At 39.1% G+C, this 20,067-nt stretch overlaps 1 protein-coding gene across 2 annotated transcripts in view; it reads right to left on the bottom strand.

Moving 5' to 3' along the window:
- The window catches only part of LOC139692605 (glycoprotein-N-acetylgalactosamine 3-beta-galactosyltransferase 1-like), a 130,819-nt gene that overhangs the window by 85,745 nt on the left and 25,007 nt on the right, over positions 1–20,067 (bottom strand). The window contains exon 3 of one of the 2 annotated variants that reach the window (XM_071590889.1): positions 17,792–18,026. The exons of the other annotated variant lie outside the window; for it this stretch is intronic. Coding sequence (XP_071446990.1) covers positions 17,792–17,813 — 22 coding nt within the window. The 5' untranslated portion in view covers positions 17,814–18,026. The remainder of the gene's footprint in view (positions 1–17,791; positions 18,027–20,067) is intronic. 2 annotated transcript variants of the gene reach the window in all.

Raw genomic sequence — 20,067 nt, 5'->3', positions numbered from 1 at the left:
TCCACTATTTTCGTATCCTGAAGAGAATATGGTTCATAGAAATCAGAAGGTTATCGGAAAAATTAAAATCGTTTCTACGAATTATTCCTAACTGAAATTTTTGATGATCCATTTCAGATGGCTTAAGCAAGCGCATCCCAAACTGGATGATAACTCTAATCAGTAACATGTAGCAAATGAGTTATGGAATTGCATTGGTAAAACAAAATGTTTTCCATTGGAAGTAGTAATGGCAAACTATATTATACTATATTCAAATAATATTAATTAAATGGTCGTATTAGCCTCTTTGTCAAGCCATTGTTAAGCCAAAGTACCTTAAAGCGAAAAAAAGCAAAGTAATAAAGAATACGATCGTAACTCAAATGTTTTTAGTTTTAGTATTTACTGAAAGTGGTTAGTGGGAGAAATTATTTTATGTTTATTTAATTAAAAGCAGACTTATGTGGTCATCACGAATCGTCCATAGCTCCAATCAAATATTGCAAAAATTCAATTAACTTCATGAAAATTCAAAACATGTTTTACCTGAAAACAATGTTTGGATTACAACTGGTGAAACATCACTTTTAACTTTTACATAAGTGTTCTCGATCAACATTATTTGAAAATAGATAAACACAACAGAAAATGACGTTTACCGTACATCATCCGAGAAACACGGCACAACCAGCACAAACAGACCTGACCAAAGACGGACAGAGAGGTGTCAAATGTCCGACAGAGCGGTAGTTTTAGTTATTATTTAGTTTTGCTTAGAGTATCGTGAAATAGGCATGATAACACTGTTGTGACAACAGAAATAACTAAAACAAAGAACTACCCGCTGGGCTAATTATTACTCTATTATATTATCTTCACCACGCCAAAATGTTTAAATCATTTGTTAATACTAGCTGCAGCTGACCACTTACTTAAACTCCGTCCAAATAAAAATAACTTGGTTAGTTATCAATAAAATTTGACTGCAATCATGTTTAATCATGCCCATAATGATTTATACTTTTACGTTCCCACGAAACTATCCGGTGATTGACCATATCACCTGCTTCGAAAGAGAGGACTGGGCGTTATATGTATTTATATATATATATATATATATATATATACACACATATATACACGCATATATATATATATACATACATACATATTATGTTATTATTATTAAGTAATCTACCGCTAGGTTTGGCATGGACACAACTACCAAATAAATATTTGGTGACTGACAACAGCGACAATTTTCGTCGGTAACCCACTCTATGGGTCTCACATTTTGATGACTATGGCGGCCTTGGCACCAGTATTCATTTGCCATATTTTTAACTCCAAGCAAGCATTTAGGGTTCATCCGAAAAAAGCGTGGGCAGATGAATGACAGCTTGGAGTGGCTTGTGATGGATACATTGAAGTTTCAACTTCAACGATCCCGGCAGACAGCAAAATCTTACGCTCGTCAGTGTCCATCATTTTTACTGGCAACAAAATGAAGGAAATAACTAGTTCTGATGGCAAAATGAACAATTAATATCAGTCCTCTGAACATTAACAAAAATATAAGCAAAATAAATTCAAATACAAATTGAACTCTCAATTTTCCCCAGTCTTGCACATCATTTCGCTGAACTCCCAAGAGAAAAAATTTAGGTCGATGAAAGTATCGGTTTTCGTAACGACCTCCGCTTATTTTTCACTGCGAAACACACTGCTCGGGAGTGTATGAATCATTGCCTCATCATGTCTTCAATTTTGACACCGTTGTGAGGCTCGAGTAAATCCTTACGATCCATCTTTTTTCTTTCCGACGGAATCTTCAAATAAGACGCACCTTGGTTTACTTTGGTCGAAGTCTTTCCTCCCCCTTATCTCCCAATCCGATTGCACTCTTCGCACTTAGCCGAAGATTTCCTCCCGCATTTACTTCATCCTCCCGTACGTTCGTTAGTCTCTTCCGCCTCCCCCCCTCAACTCGCAACAAAAATAGCTACGGGTACGCGACAGTAATTAATGAATTCTATAGTTTTCTAACCAACTTTGAAATCTAATACCCCCCTGTATGTAATAATGGCTAAACCACTGTCCGTAGTTTCCGACGGCAACTCCTATGAAAATAATGCGCTTTTCCATTTTGACTACTAGCCTAATGCTTGACTACGGCAGTCACATAGACGAAATTAATAAGAAAGCAAAGTTTAAGAAAGTCGGAGAGAATAAAATATAGCTGGTGGAGCATTTCTAGTATTTGAGCAGTAATTTTAAGGAAAATGGGGAGTATTATCGGGGATATAGGGAGAATAATAGAGTTATAGAAAGAAGCATTTTAAAGAAGGTAAGTTAGGGCAAGCATGATAGCTCAAGCAAGAAAAAATAGTAAAGATATTAATATGGATCTTATCACTGTACTTATTCTGCACTAGGACTTTGAGGCATGCAGATGAGCATACAATGAATGCATCTGTGATGTGGATATGGAGAAGATTCAATAAATATGTTGGGTAAAGAGGAAAACTAAAGAAATATAATGGGAGTAGAGAGGAAGTTACGGGAGTAAATACGAAAAAGGCATAAAAAATGACACCAGGAAATATTGAGAGGTGGCGGCATGTCGGAGGCCGTGACATAAGGGAGAACGTTAGGTAAGCAGGGAAAAGGAGAGAAAGTGGACCTTTTTAGACAGCATAAAGAAGGTAGAAGTTACAAAGGAATGAAGAAGAAAATAATGTAAGGTAATGGAAATTTCTCGCAATACGTAGTACATAACGGTTTGGTAACGTCCAAAACCCACCTTTAACACAGATACAATAACATCTAAACAAAATGATCACCACATCACATGAGACCTCCGATTAACAAGAATTTAATTTACCGTTGAAAGAAATCCATTAAACGAAAGTGTTCAGCAGTATTACGAATCGCATCAAACAGAACGTAAAGGAAGAAGACTGGTTCAGTGACGAATTTTATTAAGTGGGCCTTTAAATATCAGAAATGTTTGAACAAGTTTCCCAAAAATTTCCGAAAATCATCAATCGCCACAGACATTATTATCAAATTAATCGTGGCCCATTTAAAAGGAGGAATCTAAACCCTTAAGTCGGATGAGTTAATGAAATTCAAATATTTATTCCCTATAGCAGTAATGTGCTGGTTCGGGATATATCTGAACATCGATCACAGTTCTCTCGTTGGAAGGAGATCCTGCACAGCGGGGAAAGTTTTGTTTTCCGTTACATCAATATAAGAAAACACGAAGTGGTTAAAAAAGACTTAATAACAGGTAATTTAGGAAACAGCTCTGAGGCAATGAAACAACACTGAGTGATTATCGACAATTTCACGCGGCGCACAGTCTATTTAAGCAAGATTCATTCAGTCAAGAAACCGCAGCAAGATTTATTAGCCCTATTACCATCTAGAGACATAAAAGTGTGCCATGCAAAATAAGAATATTTCCGAATAATCTTTTACTGAGTTACGAAAACTGACTCGTGAAATGTCACCGAGGTCATTCTCGAGCGAACGTAAGAGCTCAATATATTCACGACACATGTCAATTGAGACATCCCGCTAAAGACCCGTTCCGATGCGTACTCAAATTCGACAAATTTGAATGATTGGAATTGTGTACCTACATGATCAATCCCAATCACTGAAGATGTATCACTAAAAATTGAGATATTATATTTCAAGCAGATCAAAAGTGCTTACCAGCCTGGAGAAAGATTGTGTGCAGACACTAAGTGACCCTTACGCGAGACACTGTTAGCCACTTAGCAATATGTACCAAAATACATGTATTAATCATCTAACTTACTTTCATACTTTGTAAATCTAAACAAAATAATTAATTTTAATTTTCACAAGCGACATCAATCTCCTCATAAATTATCATTGTGATAAAATTCTCAAAATGTAACGCGAAAGTTTACAGATATCCTTCGACAAAAATGCCAATACCTTGTTAACTACGAGTGCAGTACTTAATTAATAATTGCAATTCTTAAATAACGTTTAAATAAAGAATAATCCAGACCAGCCGCGTTATACATATCAAACGAGATCATCATTGCTCGTTCAATCCTAAAATTAGTTGACTGCAACCCTCCATCTTACCCTATCTGATGCTAATTAGCTTACTGCCTGGTATTTTTTGCAATGTACTTTCTTATTTATTTTTCCCATGTATTTATCCCTGGATCTTCCTCTTGGGACTTTACCCTCCATTTTTCCTTCTATTATATTATTCACGAATCAATTTTACCTTAGGGTGTGGCCAATCCATCTGGTTCTTATTTTCTCCATGGTATTCCATAAGGTCCGTTCTTCGTCTATTTTTCAGTATACTTCTTCATTTCTTATTTCATGCGTCCATATGATCTTAAGCATCCTCCTCCAGCACCAGGTTTTGAAGGCTTCTAGTCTTTTCTGGTCTGGTTCCGATGCTCCATGCTTCTGGTCCATACGGCGCCACGCTCCATACGAATGTTTTCACGTATTGTTTCCTCGTCTGTAGTTCTACCTGTATCTTCTATGAACACAGCAGCTGTCTTTTCCTAATGAATGCTCTCTTAGGGTGAGCTATTCTTCGCTTGATGTCTGTAGTACTTCCATCCCATGTGATGGTACTTCCGAGATAGGTGAAGAAATCCACTAGCACTAATTTTTGACCTTACAGTGTGATTACTGTATTCTTGATATTAACTTGCTCCAATACGCTTGGGGATCTACAAGTAAGCGGTTGTTAGCAGGCCTCCACCCTATACATTGCTGACTGCCCCTGTCTTTATATTTTACAGTTATTAGCGCTGGTGTTTCTCGTGACATGCTTCTATTAAGTCATCCTAAGCATTACTTCAAAGTTCCATTTTGTTAATTCTTCCATTACCGTCTTTAGCAAAATTATACGCCTCATGATGCGTAGAATTCTTTCTCTTCTTCCATTTAACCTCCTATAGGCCCACTTGCACCCAATTTTAGATGGAACTCACCAATCGTTTATGACGAGTTAACACTGCTCGACGGGCACTATTTCAGCATTTCGGTTCAGTAAAATGATAGTCAAGTGCCTTGAAAAAACCTTTTACAAGAAAGATGTGGAATGCTGAATAATGATTTCTTGTAATGCATAAGGCATTTATGTAGCTGTAGTGTTTCGCCTTGGTCCATTGCGTGACCATGGCCTTTCGGCTTTCCAGCCGCCTAAGTTCTTGACCTTGTCATGTTTACACAAAATATATGAAATATGACCCTGCGAAATTGTTTTGAGGTTCTTTCAAAGATATACATAAAATCGCGAGACAACTTAATTTAAATTCAATTCTAGCATTTTTTTTTCGTTTTACATCGCGAAAATTCTAATATCCCATGATGCATTAACTTACCTGTATTCCCACTAGGCCAGTTTTGGCATACTATCTAGTATTTCCTTATGGGACCCGCAAGTTTGCAGATACGAGAATACACATACCCAAGCGGAATTAGAACCTCCGACCTTTGGATTTCTGATAGATTCATGGAATCCGGGAAAATATGCAAGTCTTGGACGGAATATCTTAGGTTCTTCCGATGAGTCTAAGGGTGGCTGTTAGTGAATTTCCGAATCCTTCGAGGCCAACTTAAAAACTTAGTCTCTGGTGAGCTTAGGAGAACAAACCACAGCAGTGCCGAAATGATGGAAGTGAATGGCCGGGTGGCCTAGCAAGGGGTTGTCACTTGTACCGTCACCTTTCCCTGCTCTTCACGCGGTCATTTTCGGAAAATTTGCTGACCCCATCAAGCATCTCAGCGTCTCAAGTTTCGCTTAGTCTCAGCAGGTGGCGGCATTCCCACCAGATTATCCCGATAGGTCAGTATGCACTTCAATTTCCTTTTATGATGGCTATCAACCAAATTTAAAACTACGGAGAATTTTTTCATGCCCACAAATACGAAGGAATTACATACGTTGACCCTTGTATTCTGCCGGTTAAGGTAGGTTTTTGGATGGACACTGCCTGGTCATTCTCTCTTTATCAAAAACAGGCAACGCCTAAAAAAGGAGCGTTTCCAAAGGATGTCACATCACGTTGGAAACGTGTGTTATTACGCATAATTGCTATCCGTTTGGGCCAATACACTCCAAGGTATGTATACATGGCGAAACGTTCCGTCCCCAAGCAAAATCCCTATCTAAGAGGATTCAATTTTATGCGGTCTGCGAAAACGAATCGCGAAAAATGAAATTCTGCACACAAAATCACTTCGGATATAAAATCATTCACGTGTTAAAGAAATTTCAGTCGAATCTAACAAAAAAATGGTGCGGAATCAAGAATGAGATTTCAGGACGATGCAAGCGGTTGCGTAGCTAAAATTACCCAAAGTGAGTATTAATTGTTGTGAGGATACGTCACGCAGGTTATCGATAGGTACTTTATTTTAATTGGTCGTGCTCATATTTTTATGCCACTTGCTTCGTTCTGAATAATCCGCTTACTCGGAGGAAGTGTGATAAGCACGATTGTCCAAGGTTAAGTGCGACTAAATAAAAAATACGTCTTCTAAATACAAGTCTCATTATCAAATAATGATCTTCCCGAAACCTAATAGTACCAGGTATATATTCCTTCGGATACTTTGCAGCGTCGGATGCAGATGAATATGCTGAATAATTTTCAGTAAAAAATACTATGTGCTGTACAAGTTTGGTGCTCGTAAAAATTACTGGTCGGAGTCATTGCACGTTTTGAAAACCCCAACTACACCAGTTTGGGTGGTTTAATATAGTATACCAGGGAATCATGAGGCATGACGGGATACTTCAAGTCACAACTACACACCCTTTAACTCACAATCCGACTTCATGTCCACACAACTGCGAGTTCACAATCACTTCACAGCCTTTTGTCCGTAGGAAGGAACTTTCATGCCATAGGGCTTTTAAGGTCTTCTCAAAAATATCCATTGAGACGTTTCTGGCGGTAAACATTGCGCAACACAAAGTGAAGTTTATATTTTGAGTTTGAAAATCCAGGCTCTAACAGTTTTACGGCCTACGAAGCGAAAGCCTCTGGCACAGCTATGGAAACGGAATGTTAAGTTTATTGTTAAATAGGGTCACCTAGAAGATCATAAACCCCTTAAATGCCATTTACCCAGCGACAATAGGTGAGAATACTTTGAGGAGAAAGCAAGCATAAAGATGACAGAATCGAGGAAGCGAACCAAAAGGGCCTAAGCACGAGAGTGAAGACCGATTTTCAAGGAAGTAATTTGACGAGTAATCCACGATCATGTTAATGCACATTGGAAAATAAACCGTAGAGCCAGGCGAAGGACGGTTGAGATGATTGAAAATTATGCAAGGTAAAACTGATGTCAAAACACAAGACGATATCCACAATAGGACCAAATAAAAAAATATCTCTCAGTCTCTCATTAAGAGTGCCTTCAAGAACGTAAGTATGCAGTGAATTCTATTCGCATATTAACACTCTTATCTCTCCAAATTAGTAATGAAGGGTCACAGAACCTTACATCGGAGCATTTTTCTTCACCATTATCGAATATTTTCCCGTTGCTTCTATGTTCCTATAAATATATATGTCGCCATTAAATTCCAATGAAACCAGATTGTTGACTTTTTACCGAATATTTCGACAAATTATGGACATTTTACTAACAAAAAAAAGTTATCAACCTGAAGGTCGATTTGATAGGTGAGATTAGAACTAATCCAATTAATGTAAAATTAAATTAGTTCAAGAAATAATTAGAGCAAAAATCTTTTAATCTTTAATCTCAAACGTATCTTTTTTTCGGTAAATTTAACGATATACGACGCTACTTATTTTTGTTGGGAGTAATACGGGTTCGGTATTATAGGTTTTCACTTGAACCGCCCACATTATTTTTACCATCACTGTAGTAAAAACTTTATATTTTTCCCAAAGGCGGCAGAAAAGTACAAAATTATTTACTTAATAATAGACACAATTACCCAACACAAGAGACGGCGACTTTCACACCCGAAATTTTTGACGCCTAAGGAAGCACGAAAGAAAAACAGCCCGCCCTTCCGTGACTCCAAATTCCTTAATTTGAATCAAATCGAAATTGGATCAATGTCTCCATGACGCATGAGCGTCAAACAGACCCCGGAAAAAATCATTAAAACTAAGATCGAAGCACAAAACTTCAGCCATGAGGAAACCGATGAGCTGCGCAAAGTATTGACTTCCAAGAGTGTGACTTTTCCAAAATATGCACAAAATATGTAAAGTTTTCAAAGAGTTTATTACTTATACCTGCAATATCAAGAGATTAGGGGCTATAATTAGGGACAATGATTAGGGAACGCCAGGATTTTTCTCTGATTCGATACACTGCCATGAAATACGATATCGTACATCAATCTGACATTAAGAACTACTAACTACAAACACATACTCTAAAAATAGTGAATATATTTACTAGCATATGTGGATTATAAGCTGAGGCAATTCGCCAAATTCATGGAGAGAGAATTATGCTTATCTTCCAAATAAATATCGTTCCCTATCGCCCCGTTTGCCTCCATAATGCTTGCAATAGGATATGATATAAAAACATGACGTAACGCAAAAGCCAATGACCGACCTGAAAGATGGTATTCATTTTGGATATTTATTACGTCGAAGTGAAGGAAACATGCACTAAAAAACTACCTAACTTTAGCCAAGAAGCTAAAAAATATAATAATATATAATGAATAACCTAATGGATTAGTTCCTAAGGATTTTACATTGATATAAACCAATCACTCGCGAAACGGCATATCACCGATATTAAAATTCTTATACTGGACGACGCAAAATGGCTGGCTCGCCCATCAAAATAAGGAAAATGGGAAAATATATAGAGTGATATGGCTATATGCGTGCTCCTCTCTTATCACAGTTTCCAAGATATTTCATAACGTAAAGCGATAAAAAGATAAGAATGACGGATACCGTTGCCATATAGATATCACTTTTCATTCCACATGTGCAATCATTTTAGCTTCTGGGTGCAACAACGGCTTAATGTATCTCGCAGTAAAAATGACCCCAGTTGCTGATCAAAGCCCAGTTCCAGTTCCCACAACCAGAAGGAATCGGATCCCACAGGACTTAGGCTGACCAGTGATAAGCTTCCTACCAGGCTCAACCAGGTGTCCCTCTTTCCTTTTTATTAGTTAAAAATCCCGGCAACAGTCGATGAGCAACATAAAAAGTTTCCAAACGGTTAAGGACCCTTAGGTCGGATATGGCTGTCTTTGCGATGGACTTCCAAACCAATGAATCAGCCGAATCCAACAGCTTATAGGCGACGGTTGGCACGGACGAGACGAACACCTACAATCGTAAATTCCAACGTAGAACTCAGTTTTATGTGCCAAGTCTGAAGCTGAAATAATATTTCTTAAGATTTCAAAATATAATATTTAGAGAGAACTCTTTCATCGATGAAACTGTAACATGCCAATCGACCACGAGATAGCTCAAGTGACCAGACGTATTCACGAAGGAGGCTGCCGACATACGTGGCGCAAAGAACATTTCTTTTTGATAGGCTCAGTGCAATTTCATGGAAGGTATCGTTATCAATTAAAGCATACTCGCATTCATATTTCAGAACAACTGACAAATGTAAGAAAAACTTAAGCACAAATAGTGAAAAAGATAATTCCACAGAATCTTCAAAGAAAGTCAAAGACACAATATCCACTAAGGTAAACATGGATGGTGAGCAACCACATCTCAAAAAAATTAATAAATCGCTCAAGAGTACTCACTTCCTGGCAATCTCCCACAAGCAATCCGAGAAGACAAATGCGTCCTTAAGGTAGAGACAACCTAACTGAGTCCACGCCAACGAATCAGCTAACGAAAACTAAACGCCTCCTCCCTCCTCGGCACACTCGCGAACATCGTCACGAGATATCAGCTAAAACTCGGCTCGACAGAATGTACCGGTTTTTTTACATCTTTCCTTGTTTCTCGGTGATAATTTAACTTCCGCGATACATCCCTAGCTTGATTACTTAAATTGACAACGTAAATTCAACAGATGAGAAATAAAGCGACACACTATTCAGGATAAGAGCATATCAGATTCATTTCGCCGCGTAGGTTTTTTGTCAATAGCAGCAGGCGTTTACAGTGGCGTACTAGCCAGTTCCCTTCGGCGAACAAGGGAAACTACGAACAAATAGTTAAAGAGAACGCAGATGCATTGATATGGATTGCCTTAAGTAGAGACTTGATGCAAAATAAGATTTTAATCAATTACGTGTTGGTGAAAAATACGGGGAGGGGAATATTAAAAAAGGTAATTTGATAAACATTTTGTTAATCTCTAATTGGCCAAGCCCAGAGTGCGCCCAGTTTATATTATTTCAACAGATTAAAAAATTAAAACACAATACATCTGAACCAATACAAATGAGTATCAAAAATACAAAATATTAATTGGGTATTTTATTTATGAATGCTGGATTACGAGTATCCTCAGTTAATACCAATATTAGCCAATAACTAACCTACATCATACCAGAATGTCCAGTCCAGCCCCCCCTCTGCCACACACCTTTTTGGTGGCTCGCAGGGTATTGATGTAGATGGAGTAATTAACCTAAGGGCCCTAAATTCCAATCTGTGTGATACCCCTAACTGTGTCCTCCTCTAACTTAAGCTATTAGATTATCTGGATAGCAGAACTTTCCAGAGAATGTCAGGCGATCTAGAGAAAAAAGCTACGCCATATGTGGACAGTGTAAATTTCACATGGCGCAGGACAATAAACGTAGAAACATGGATGATCATTTAATATGGCGCCGCATTTACACGGTTGTTGCTAACGTCCTCCGACCGTAGAGAGGTCTTGACCAAGAGGTAGTGGGGCCTTGTACTAGAGGTAATAGGACTGGTTATTGCCTCCAGTTAATTGAATCCCACAGATCAAACCTTCCCTTATTATCGGTGCTGGGTATGAGTATGTCCGGTTCTGAAAAAAGCAAGTATTGAAAGGTGCCAACGTGTGCTTGAGCTGGAGTTTTTATTTATTTGAGGAGAGAAGTACATATAAGACAGTTACTGCTCACATTCGACTTTGGAAAACACGACTGGCGTGAAGGTATTGACTATGGGAAAGGACCTAATTCCGTACCTCATGACGTACATATGCACATGCACAGTAAAAATAATCAGGGTTTAAGATAGCAGGATTATTTCTGTGTCTGGTTGCTACAGAGATTATAGGGAGACTAGGGAGGAAAATACCAACGGGACTTAGATAAGTATTTATTCAAGGTACGCGAAACATTTTTCATTCATGTCTTGCTTCAAATTTAATCTTTAAGTTTACATTACTGGCATATTACAGATAACTTGAGTAAATTTACCATAATCATAATGAATCATCATAATATTATATACGTTTAAAATAATCAGTAAACCAAAACGCTCTCTCCTCGCACAGTATGACAACTACATTTTCCCCTGATTCCTTATTCGCCCGTTTTAACTTGTTCATCCTTCTCCACACTCGCATTTCAAACGCACCCAACCTACGCCTATTATTTTGATTTAACGATCAATTTTTCGCCACGCAAAAACAACGCTCCATATCGAAGCTAAAACGAGCTGTTTCTTAAAACCCTCACTCAACGTCCTCGCAGTCAATTCCTACCTCCTTCGGAAACATTCTTTCCCCGAGGCAATTTTCCTCCTTATGTCCTGACTACTTTGACCATTTTGGTCAACACTTCGAAGACAGGTTAACTGTCACACCAGCTCTAGTTCATCTGAACTGCAATTTCAAAATTTAATTTAGTCTCTCTCTTCTGGCATAATATTTATTTTGTTTACATTTAGTCTCAATCCATACCTATCGCACTGGCTATCCATGTAATCAGCAATGTTTGCAAACCCTCGCCTGGCTGGCAAACTACAGCTTAATCACCCGCAAACCTGTATTTCTGAATTATTGCCCACCGACTTTTATCCCTATCTCAAGTTCCTCCTATACCTACCTATTAAACCATTTCTTCCAACTATACTCTGAAAAGCAAGAGTGATAATGAGCACCCCTATCTTTTTCCTTTCACAAGCACTGCCAATCACTACCCTCAATTTGCCACACAAACCTGGGCAGTCCATCGCTCGTATGTTCAGGCTTCGGATAAGTCGCCTATCCCAATCTAATCCTAATTTCTGTCACAATCATTGCTTCTACCAATATACTCTATCAAACGCCTTGCCGAAACCTACGAAACACGCAAATAATCCTGACTGTATCTATGTTAATTTCTATAAGTTCCTATCTACGGCATTAGGCGCATCTCCCCCTTTATGAACCCAAACTCAAATAGTTTCACGCCTCAGTTTATTATCTTTCTTTTTGTACTTCCTCATTCCTAACTCTGTGATCACATTCTCCCGTTTCCTCCTCTCGTCTATCTTTGTAATCATCTCATCTCTTATTCCTTGTTTCCTTATTCTTTTCCTATTTACTGTTCCCATCGTTTTGTTCATGGCTTTCGACATCCTTTTTTGATACGTTTCCATCCTTCATGGCGTTCCCGTCTCTGTCGCTCATAATTATCTCTATTGCAACCTGGTACTCTTTCCTTCCTGTTCCGTTTTATACCTGCTACACTCCATTTCCTCATCCATATTCCCAGTTTTATCCTCTTGAATCTCATTTTACACTACATTAGTACTAAATTATGATCTGAATCCGCATCCGCTCCCGAGAAACAGTGGGAATTTATTACGCCGTTCCTAAGCCGATGTCTGGTCATTATATAGTCTAACTCTCTGTGGAGTCTCCGAGACTTTTCCACGCATACCAACACCTATTGTGTTATTTAAACCAAGTGTTCGTAATGATTCAACTCTGTCCCTTGAAGGACTCTTTCTCCACGCGGTCATACCTTATTCCTAAACCGTAGTAACCAATTTTGCATTTCTCTTATCGCCCACCATGGCGTTCCAATGCCCAATTACAATAAAATTTTTCCGTCCAGGAACACCGGCAGTTTTTTCCTCTAATCGATAGTAAACACTAGGTGTTCTTCCCGAAAGCTACTTGTTGGCTTGTAGACATGGACAATAGTTAGGTTCGTTGGTTCAGGTTTTACTTCTACTGATAATATTCTTTCATCTACCCCTGGCTGTCTCCCTCCGCCTACGCTGTACGTACATATATTACTCTCCAAATACTGCTCCAATAATCCCCACTATCGTTCTACAAGATAGTGGGGGTTATTTGAGCTCCCCCCACTATACTTCTTCTATCCTGTATCTCATGTAACTAATACATTTTTAAGGGTAAATATGAACAAACATTCGGTACTGTTGTATTATAGGTAAACACCAAAATATTGTTGTGGATGAAAAACCCATTTCTGCTCATTTCCCAACCATTAGTGCAAAATGTGTAAAGCTTTACTAATGAAGAGAATTGAGGGAGGAAGGCAGACACTATAGAGTAAGTACAGTGCTATTAGCAGGCATACACACCTATCTACTAAAAATAAAATGCAAAATAAGTATTTGCCCAATGAGACTCTTGTGAAGGCTAGGAGGATAGGAATGAAAATAGGCATTGAACTTTTTAAATTAGATACGTGAAAGCCGAAGTTGGGCTACCCAGACTTTGTGCGTAATTTGTTGAGAGCTATGCAGAATCGATATTAGGCGTGCAATGAGAATGCGGATAAATCAAAAGAAAATAATGAGATGGAAATGATGAATTCAAACTAAGTTATTTGAGCAGTATATTAGAGAAAAGGAGGCGTTATAGTCTACGGGGTAGTAGTAATGGGCAACTGACCACAGGGCCCTGGTTCAGCGCCTCTGGGAACCCTCAGTTTCACCCAAACTGCGTGATTTTTCGGGTACCAGATCTTCATAAGAAATCAGAGGCGGCACAAGGAAAGGAAATGGACCTCCTTCCCTGAAGTACGGATTTCACACGCTCTACATGGATTCGTATTAGGTGAGCTCTACTCTAGCCTATCAAACCAAACCTTGGGTTGATTACTGTGTTTGTTAGTGGTTCTATTAGTGAAAATAATAAGAAATTGGTAGAGGTACCGGTAGAAGAATTGTTCCAAGCTGGCAAAAGAAGCACTTATAAAAGGGAACGGAATTCATTGCAAAGTAAATATATGGATAGCAAAGCGTAGAGAAGAGATCCGAGATGGATGACTGAGTAGCAGAGTGTGGGTGGTGGAAGGAAGATAGAGAGGTATTAGATACCGTTGACAGGAATGTCATTCTCCAGCTTGGTCTTCAAAGAAAAAACATGAACATGCATACATGGGATGCTTTGAGATATTACTATTGAAGAGAATGGAGAAAATAAGCTCGATGGGGACAACGGCTTAATATATGTGATCATGGTATGGAGGAGGTAACTGATGGTAATTCAAATGAGGCAGAGTAATTGGTAGAACGACTTCAGAGGATGCGGAACGGGTAAAGCTTACCCACACTAGAATATTACACAGAAACGAGGTAGGAAAAACAGGCATTTTGGATAGCTCGAGGGATATCCGAAAGTATAACAAGTTGGAGGAAAGAGTGCAAGTCAGAAGGCACATGTACTTTATAGAGGTACAATACAAGTTTATGATCAGGTATAATAGTTTTCAGAGAGCGTCGAAAACCCTAAATGTCGCCCTATCAATAATCATACATTGAACACTTTGACGGGCTGTCAACTCAAGTGTGGAGTGCAAATCGTTGAATGTTTAATGTTAACTTTTATTAAGTCTTCCTTTAAGCGTACATTAATCACGCTAATTTTTCACGAACCACTAAACAATTTCTAGCTGGGCAATTTCAATATGAATTCAGCAGAATCACGAGTATTTTTAACCCCAATCCCACCCTCCTTCGGAAAAGTTCAAGCTTTTAAACTACAATTAAAGTTTGGGCCATCTGTGCGTCGGTAGGTAAATAATGCCATGATCATTGAGGAGGGAATAGTCATAATTGCGTTCACTACCAAATTTCATCAAATGTGTTAACCGATACAAATACAAACTGTCCACACCATTCAAAATATATAACGTCTGAGCGGTTAGCGCCGCCATCCGTTAACTTTAATTTCCAACCTTTCCTACATTTTATAACTTGTTTACACTAAAGCAAACTCAACAGGGGCATTAAAATGAACAAATACGAATATCGTACAGAATGAAAATGCGCAAAAAATATAAGAATCAAAAAGGTTAATAACTCCGTGAGGTGACCAAAGTGGTGGCCAATACATATCCAAATACGTAAAACAAGAGTTCTCCCGCGAGAAGAATTTCTTTCGAAAGTACGATCCCTAGATCCCAAATATAACTACAATACACTGAAATTAATCGTGACCGGTAAAACGGGATTATTAAGTGTAAGTACTGAGGGATTGATGTGTGCACATACTACGAGGCAATATGTTGATTTGCGCGTTGGGAATTCTACGCCTGGAGGTTGGCAACGACGAACAGAGTCGCCTCCACTAGTCGCTGCGCTGCATCGTACGGGGGAGCGATGGGATGTCAACAGGGAAGAACTAATTCAATCATCTCTCAGTCAAAGTCGATTGGGGGAGTAAGGCCTCGCGGGGTGCGGGACGTTCTTGAACTCGAGACGCGAAACAACAACCGCTGTGGCATCCCGCCTTACCCGCGGGCTTTCGTAATCAAGGGAAGTTGACAAGAGGGAAATACCGTTGGGGGCCGTCCCAAGAGACCATTTAGGCATCTTCGCAACTTGACGATAATTCGTACCTAGAGATATACGTGCGATGCGTATTTTTGAGCTAGGGTGATTTTAAATGTCACACTGGGACGATTATACTTCCGCCCCAATCCCAATTTCATCGTCAACCATTGTTAAAATGGCATTTCTTGTTTGGTTTACTCCAATTAAAACTCGCCACTTATTCTTCATGAACTTCGTTTTAAATTTAAAGTACACATCGTAAGTACAATTACACACATGATGAATACGACTTGTGAATTCTCATTTAAGTGACGGAAATCAGAACACTGACACGAAATCTACTACATGCGTCAAAAGAAAATTTACGATTATTCTTAATTATATCCCAATTTTAGTCCCCTTTCAGTGGAATCACTAATCATCATTTCGGAAACCTCTCCACCCCCAAAAGCTACCACAACTACTAATACTCATAAAGCAAATTCGTTGACATTAGGCTGCTACATTATTAATACTAAAAAGTTACTTTTTGGCAAAGTCAGGAACTTTTACAATCTGTTTATAACCTTATACTGAAGATAGAAGGAATAAAATAGTAAAGCTACGCAAATGATGCATTCGTGTTTCTTAAGAAAAGGAGCAGAATTGAGAAGTGATAATGTAATCTAAATGGAGTTCGACCCACGTTCCAATATCTCCCTAAATAATCTCCATAGCTATTCAACAATAAGTATTTAAGGATATTGGTCAGAAACGCCTTATGGAAAAGTTGCCGAGACACTGTAACATTGAAACGGGTCCCTGGGCTGCAGCAATTAAGCAATATAAACTCCCCCTGACCATTATATTTTTCCTCGGAATGCTCACACACTAGGAGTCAAAGACTCCTCCAAAAACCTCCTACGAGTAGAAATAATGAAGTAGTACATCAGGTGAAGAGCCGATAATTCGATTTATGCTGTTTTCCTGAATCTGTATAGTTTCAAACAAATATGGATGTTTATCGTCGGGAAAGATGATTAGCTTCCCTATTTTGCAACCCTTTTTCCAAGTTCAAGGAAAACGCCCCCCCCCCAACCTACTCAGATGTGCTCTGGATATGCCACCTTGTATCGAAGCATGTCTCCTTCAAATTTAACACCGGAACTTTCAATTGACGCCTTTACCTACACAACAGAACATCTTTTCGATAGGTATGATTTGGTGCTTTCTCAGCGCATCTGCTGATGAAGTTTTCTCTGGTGTTCCACCGGGTCACGGGTTCCATGTTGGCCGAAGTTTCGATGATCGAGCCGTGCATCGTCCTCAGAGCAGATGAGTGCCAACTCTGCATTTTGGTTGTCTTATACACACTAGCAAACGGGTCAGCTGACTCTTGATTGGTCCGTGGTGGAGGAGCCTCCAGATTGGTCGCCATGGTGCCATTTAGTTCTTCCTCCTCTAAACTTCTTCAGCACCGGTCTCCAAGCGTTGCTATGGGAAGAGCCGGAATCTCTATTGAATTTAGGACTTGCCATTATTTTTTCAATGCCCTCTTTAATGATACAGGTCCTAGTAACCACCGGAGCGGGCAAAGTAACCTAATCCCATTGAAGTTAATGGAGTGGTCCATCCAAACGAAGTGTTCAGCGACGGCTGATTGCTCCAACTGCCTAAGCCGTAGGTGTCGTTGGTGTTTCTTCAACTTAGTCTCAATGGTCCGCTCCAACTCTCATATGTAGACGTCTCCGCATGCACACGGGACATAGTAAATGCCTTGGGTCTTTAGGCCGATCAAGTCCTTGGCTCTGATTTCTCATTTTCCCCGTTGGTTAGTGGACGGCCTCGATAACCGACTTATTTCGTTAAGATTTACAAACTAAAATATTGGACAGTATTTTTCTTTATGTTTAGCAATCAAAGTTGAAAAAAGGAAACACACATCGTCCAATGAATGGAAAGATATCCCTTGATGATTATCATTACATTCGGCAAGTCTGCAGGCAGAGTAACTAGAGAGATCTGTTACTGTCTGCAATCTTGGTGAAGAGAGGGGTTGTCTTATCCTAAAGGATGGACACTGTACTCACCGGAATCGTAGGAGTTTCCCATCCCGTGGAGACGATGGGGAAGGGATGGCTGGCGGATGGGTGTTTGTTGTGTTTATTCCGACGATGAGAGAGGCGGGGGTCCACTCGAATCGACTGGGAGAAGGTAAAGGATCGCCCGTTAGCGGATAAGGCCGAGCCGCTGCGTGTCATGTACACGCTCTCCGATCGGCCGGGAACCTGAGGCAAAGCCGTTGGTCCCGAACGGATGTGCCCGCTGCAAAGAACAAGGTTTTAGTGAAACATAGCAACATATTCAAACATGAGGTGTGTATATATATATATATATATATATATATATATATATATATATATATATATATATATATATATATATATATATATATAATACACACACAGAGTGAGTGAGTTCCGCAAGTAATGCAAATGAATTTCCCGCTCCGCTCCTTTTGGTTGGGAGTGGGAACGAACCACTTGGAGTAGGTGGGAGGGGGCGGCGCTAAGCTTTACCGGGAAGCCGGTCTCAATACTCTCCAAACAGTGGAAGAGGCAGGACGTCAGTTATTATAAACCTCTGCGCGCCGGCCGTGTCATGATAAAAATGGAATCGACAATCGAGCAACCTTACACGATTGCTAAGTTTTGTGCGAAACTGATTTGAACAAATATTCAATGCGCTTACCTTTTTGACCATTTTCATATTTTTATTCAAAAGAAAGGACAATAAACAAAAAATTAACTTTCAATATACTGCAATATTTGTACAATATTTTTATGACAGTCCAGCTCCTGAGCTGACTTACTGCAGGAGGTATACTTCTTTCCGTGAATATAATATTTTTTCGGATATTTCTTCATAAAAGAGCCTGACTCTATTGAAGCATGTCTAATGTACGAGGATCATTCAAAAAATGAAAGCATGCAGCCTCTCGGAAAGATATTGAATTCATTTTCCATTAGTAACACAAATAAATTCCTGTTATATTATGGCCACTGAAACCATGTTTATAGCACTCTGAACGTGACACTGGTGTTCATAATGGAGCAGTTCCAGTAAATAGTTACGGAGCTACCTAGGAGTAAACAGAAATTGGAAAATAATAATCAATTTCCCAATACTTTTTTAGAATTTTATGTATCTTTACTTACAGAAAAATATCATTAAATAGTGTGCAAATACTTTTTTCGACAACTAATTCAGATTATTCCTAAAAATACCAACATATCATTGTCATTTCGAATTTATTTTCCAAGAAATCTCATCCTTGCTAGCACTTAATGCGCATCCTCGTGATTTCTTTTCATGAATTGTCTATTGCAATCATTTCAACTTAACAAGGATATAGAACGAACGATAAATTTTCGTTTTCATATAAAGGTTTTTATATTCGATAACTCCGAGGTGTATGACTAAGCTTCCGTTTTAGTTGTCATCGACAGTAAGCATAAAGATACCCTCCCTCCGTGAACACTTGCAATCTGATTACACAAGGTCCGTCCTTCATGACTTTGCGTGAGGAATTTTGCGACGAGAATTACCGTAGTCCAGCATGACACGAGACCGTGAATAGCAGAGACAAGTAATTGACGGATAAAGACACACAATGGAGAGGATTCAGGCACAACATTAATACAGGCATATAAATTACGTAAGGTGCTGTTGTCCGTCACCAAAACTGCGCAATACTGCTGGGAGATTTATCGGAAAAAATTCATGCCTTTTACAGAGGTATTTTTAGTCGGACGATGAATCAACACCAGTCGATGACAGTCGAGTGGAAGCCGGTTTCTCGTAACTACTCAATAGCTACGCCAAAGATTGCAAGGAAAATAAATAAGCCAAGGTGAGGTCTATGAAATTAGGTAGGTGGATGAGTACTTAAATACGAATATCCTCGTCATTTAACATTTTCCGTAATTGATAATGTATTTTTGCGGAGACAAATAGTACGCAACTCCTGGGCTTGAAGATGGAAAAAATCAGCATTGCGCCATTATACACAGTGGCATAGCAGTAGTGGGTAAGCTGAAGTGCAATTACACCTCCCTTTCGCTCATTTTCCGGACACCGGCACCAAATGAACTCGAGCCGATCTAGAGATACGCGGTAGAGCTAGGGAATGCAACCGTTATTCGAAGAAAGAAATAAAGGGCGTCTCGAAAGTGCCCCTAAGGATAAGAGGTAAAGGAGGTACAAAATCAAATGCATAACGTAGATTCCTGCTAAAGTCACGGATTCCACCACTTCTCGTAAGGGGAGCTTTGAATGAAAATTCATTTATCGTTTAATTTAGTTC

This window comes from Hetaerina americana, unplaced genomic scaffold (assembly GCF_022747635.1).
Source record: "Hetaerina americana unplaced genomic scaffold, ioHetAmer1.1.p SCAF_4, whole genome shotgun sequence".
Taxonomy (NCBI): Eukaryota; Metazoa; Arthropoda; class Insecta; order Odonata; family Calopterygidae; genus Hetaerina; species Hetaerina americana.
The sequence above is the reverse complement of the archived record's forward strand: the minus strand, read 5'-3'. Positions and strand labels throughout refer to the sequence as shown.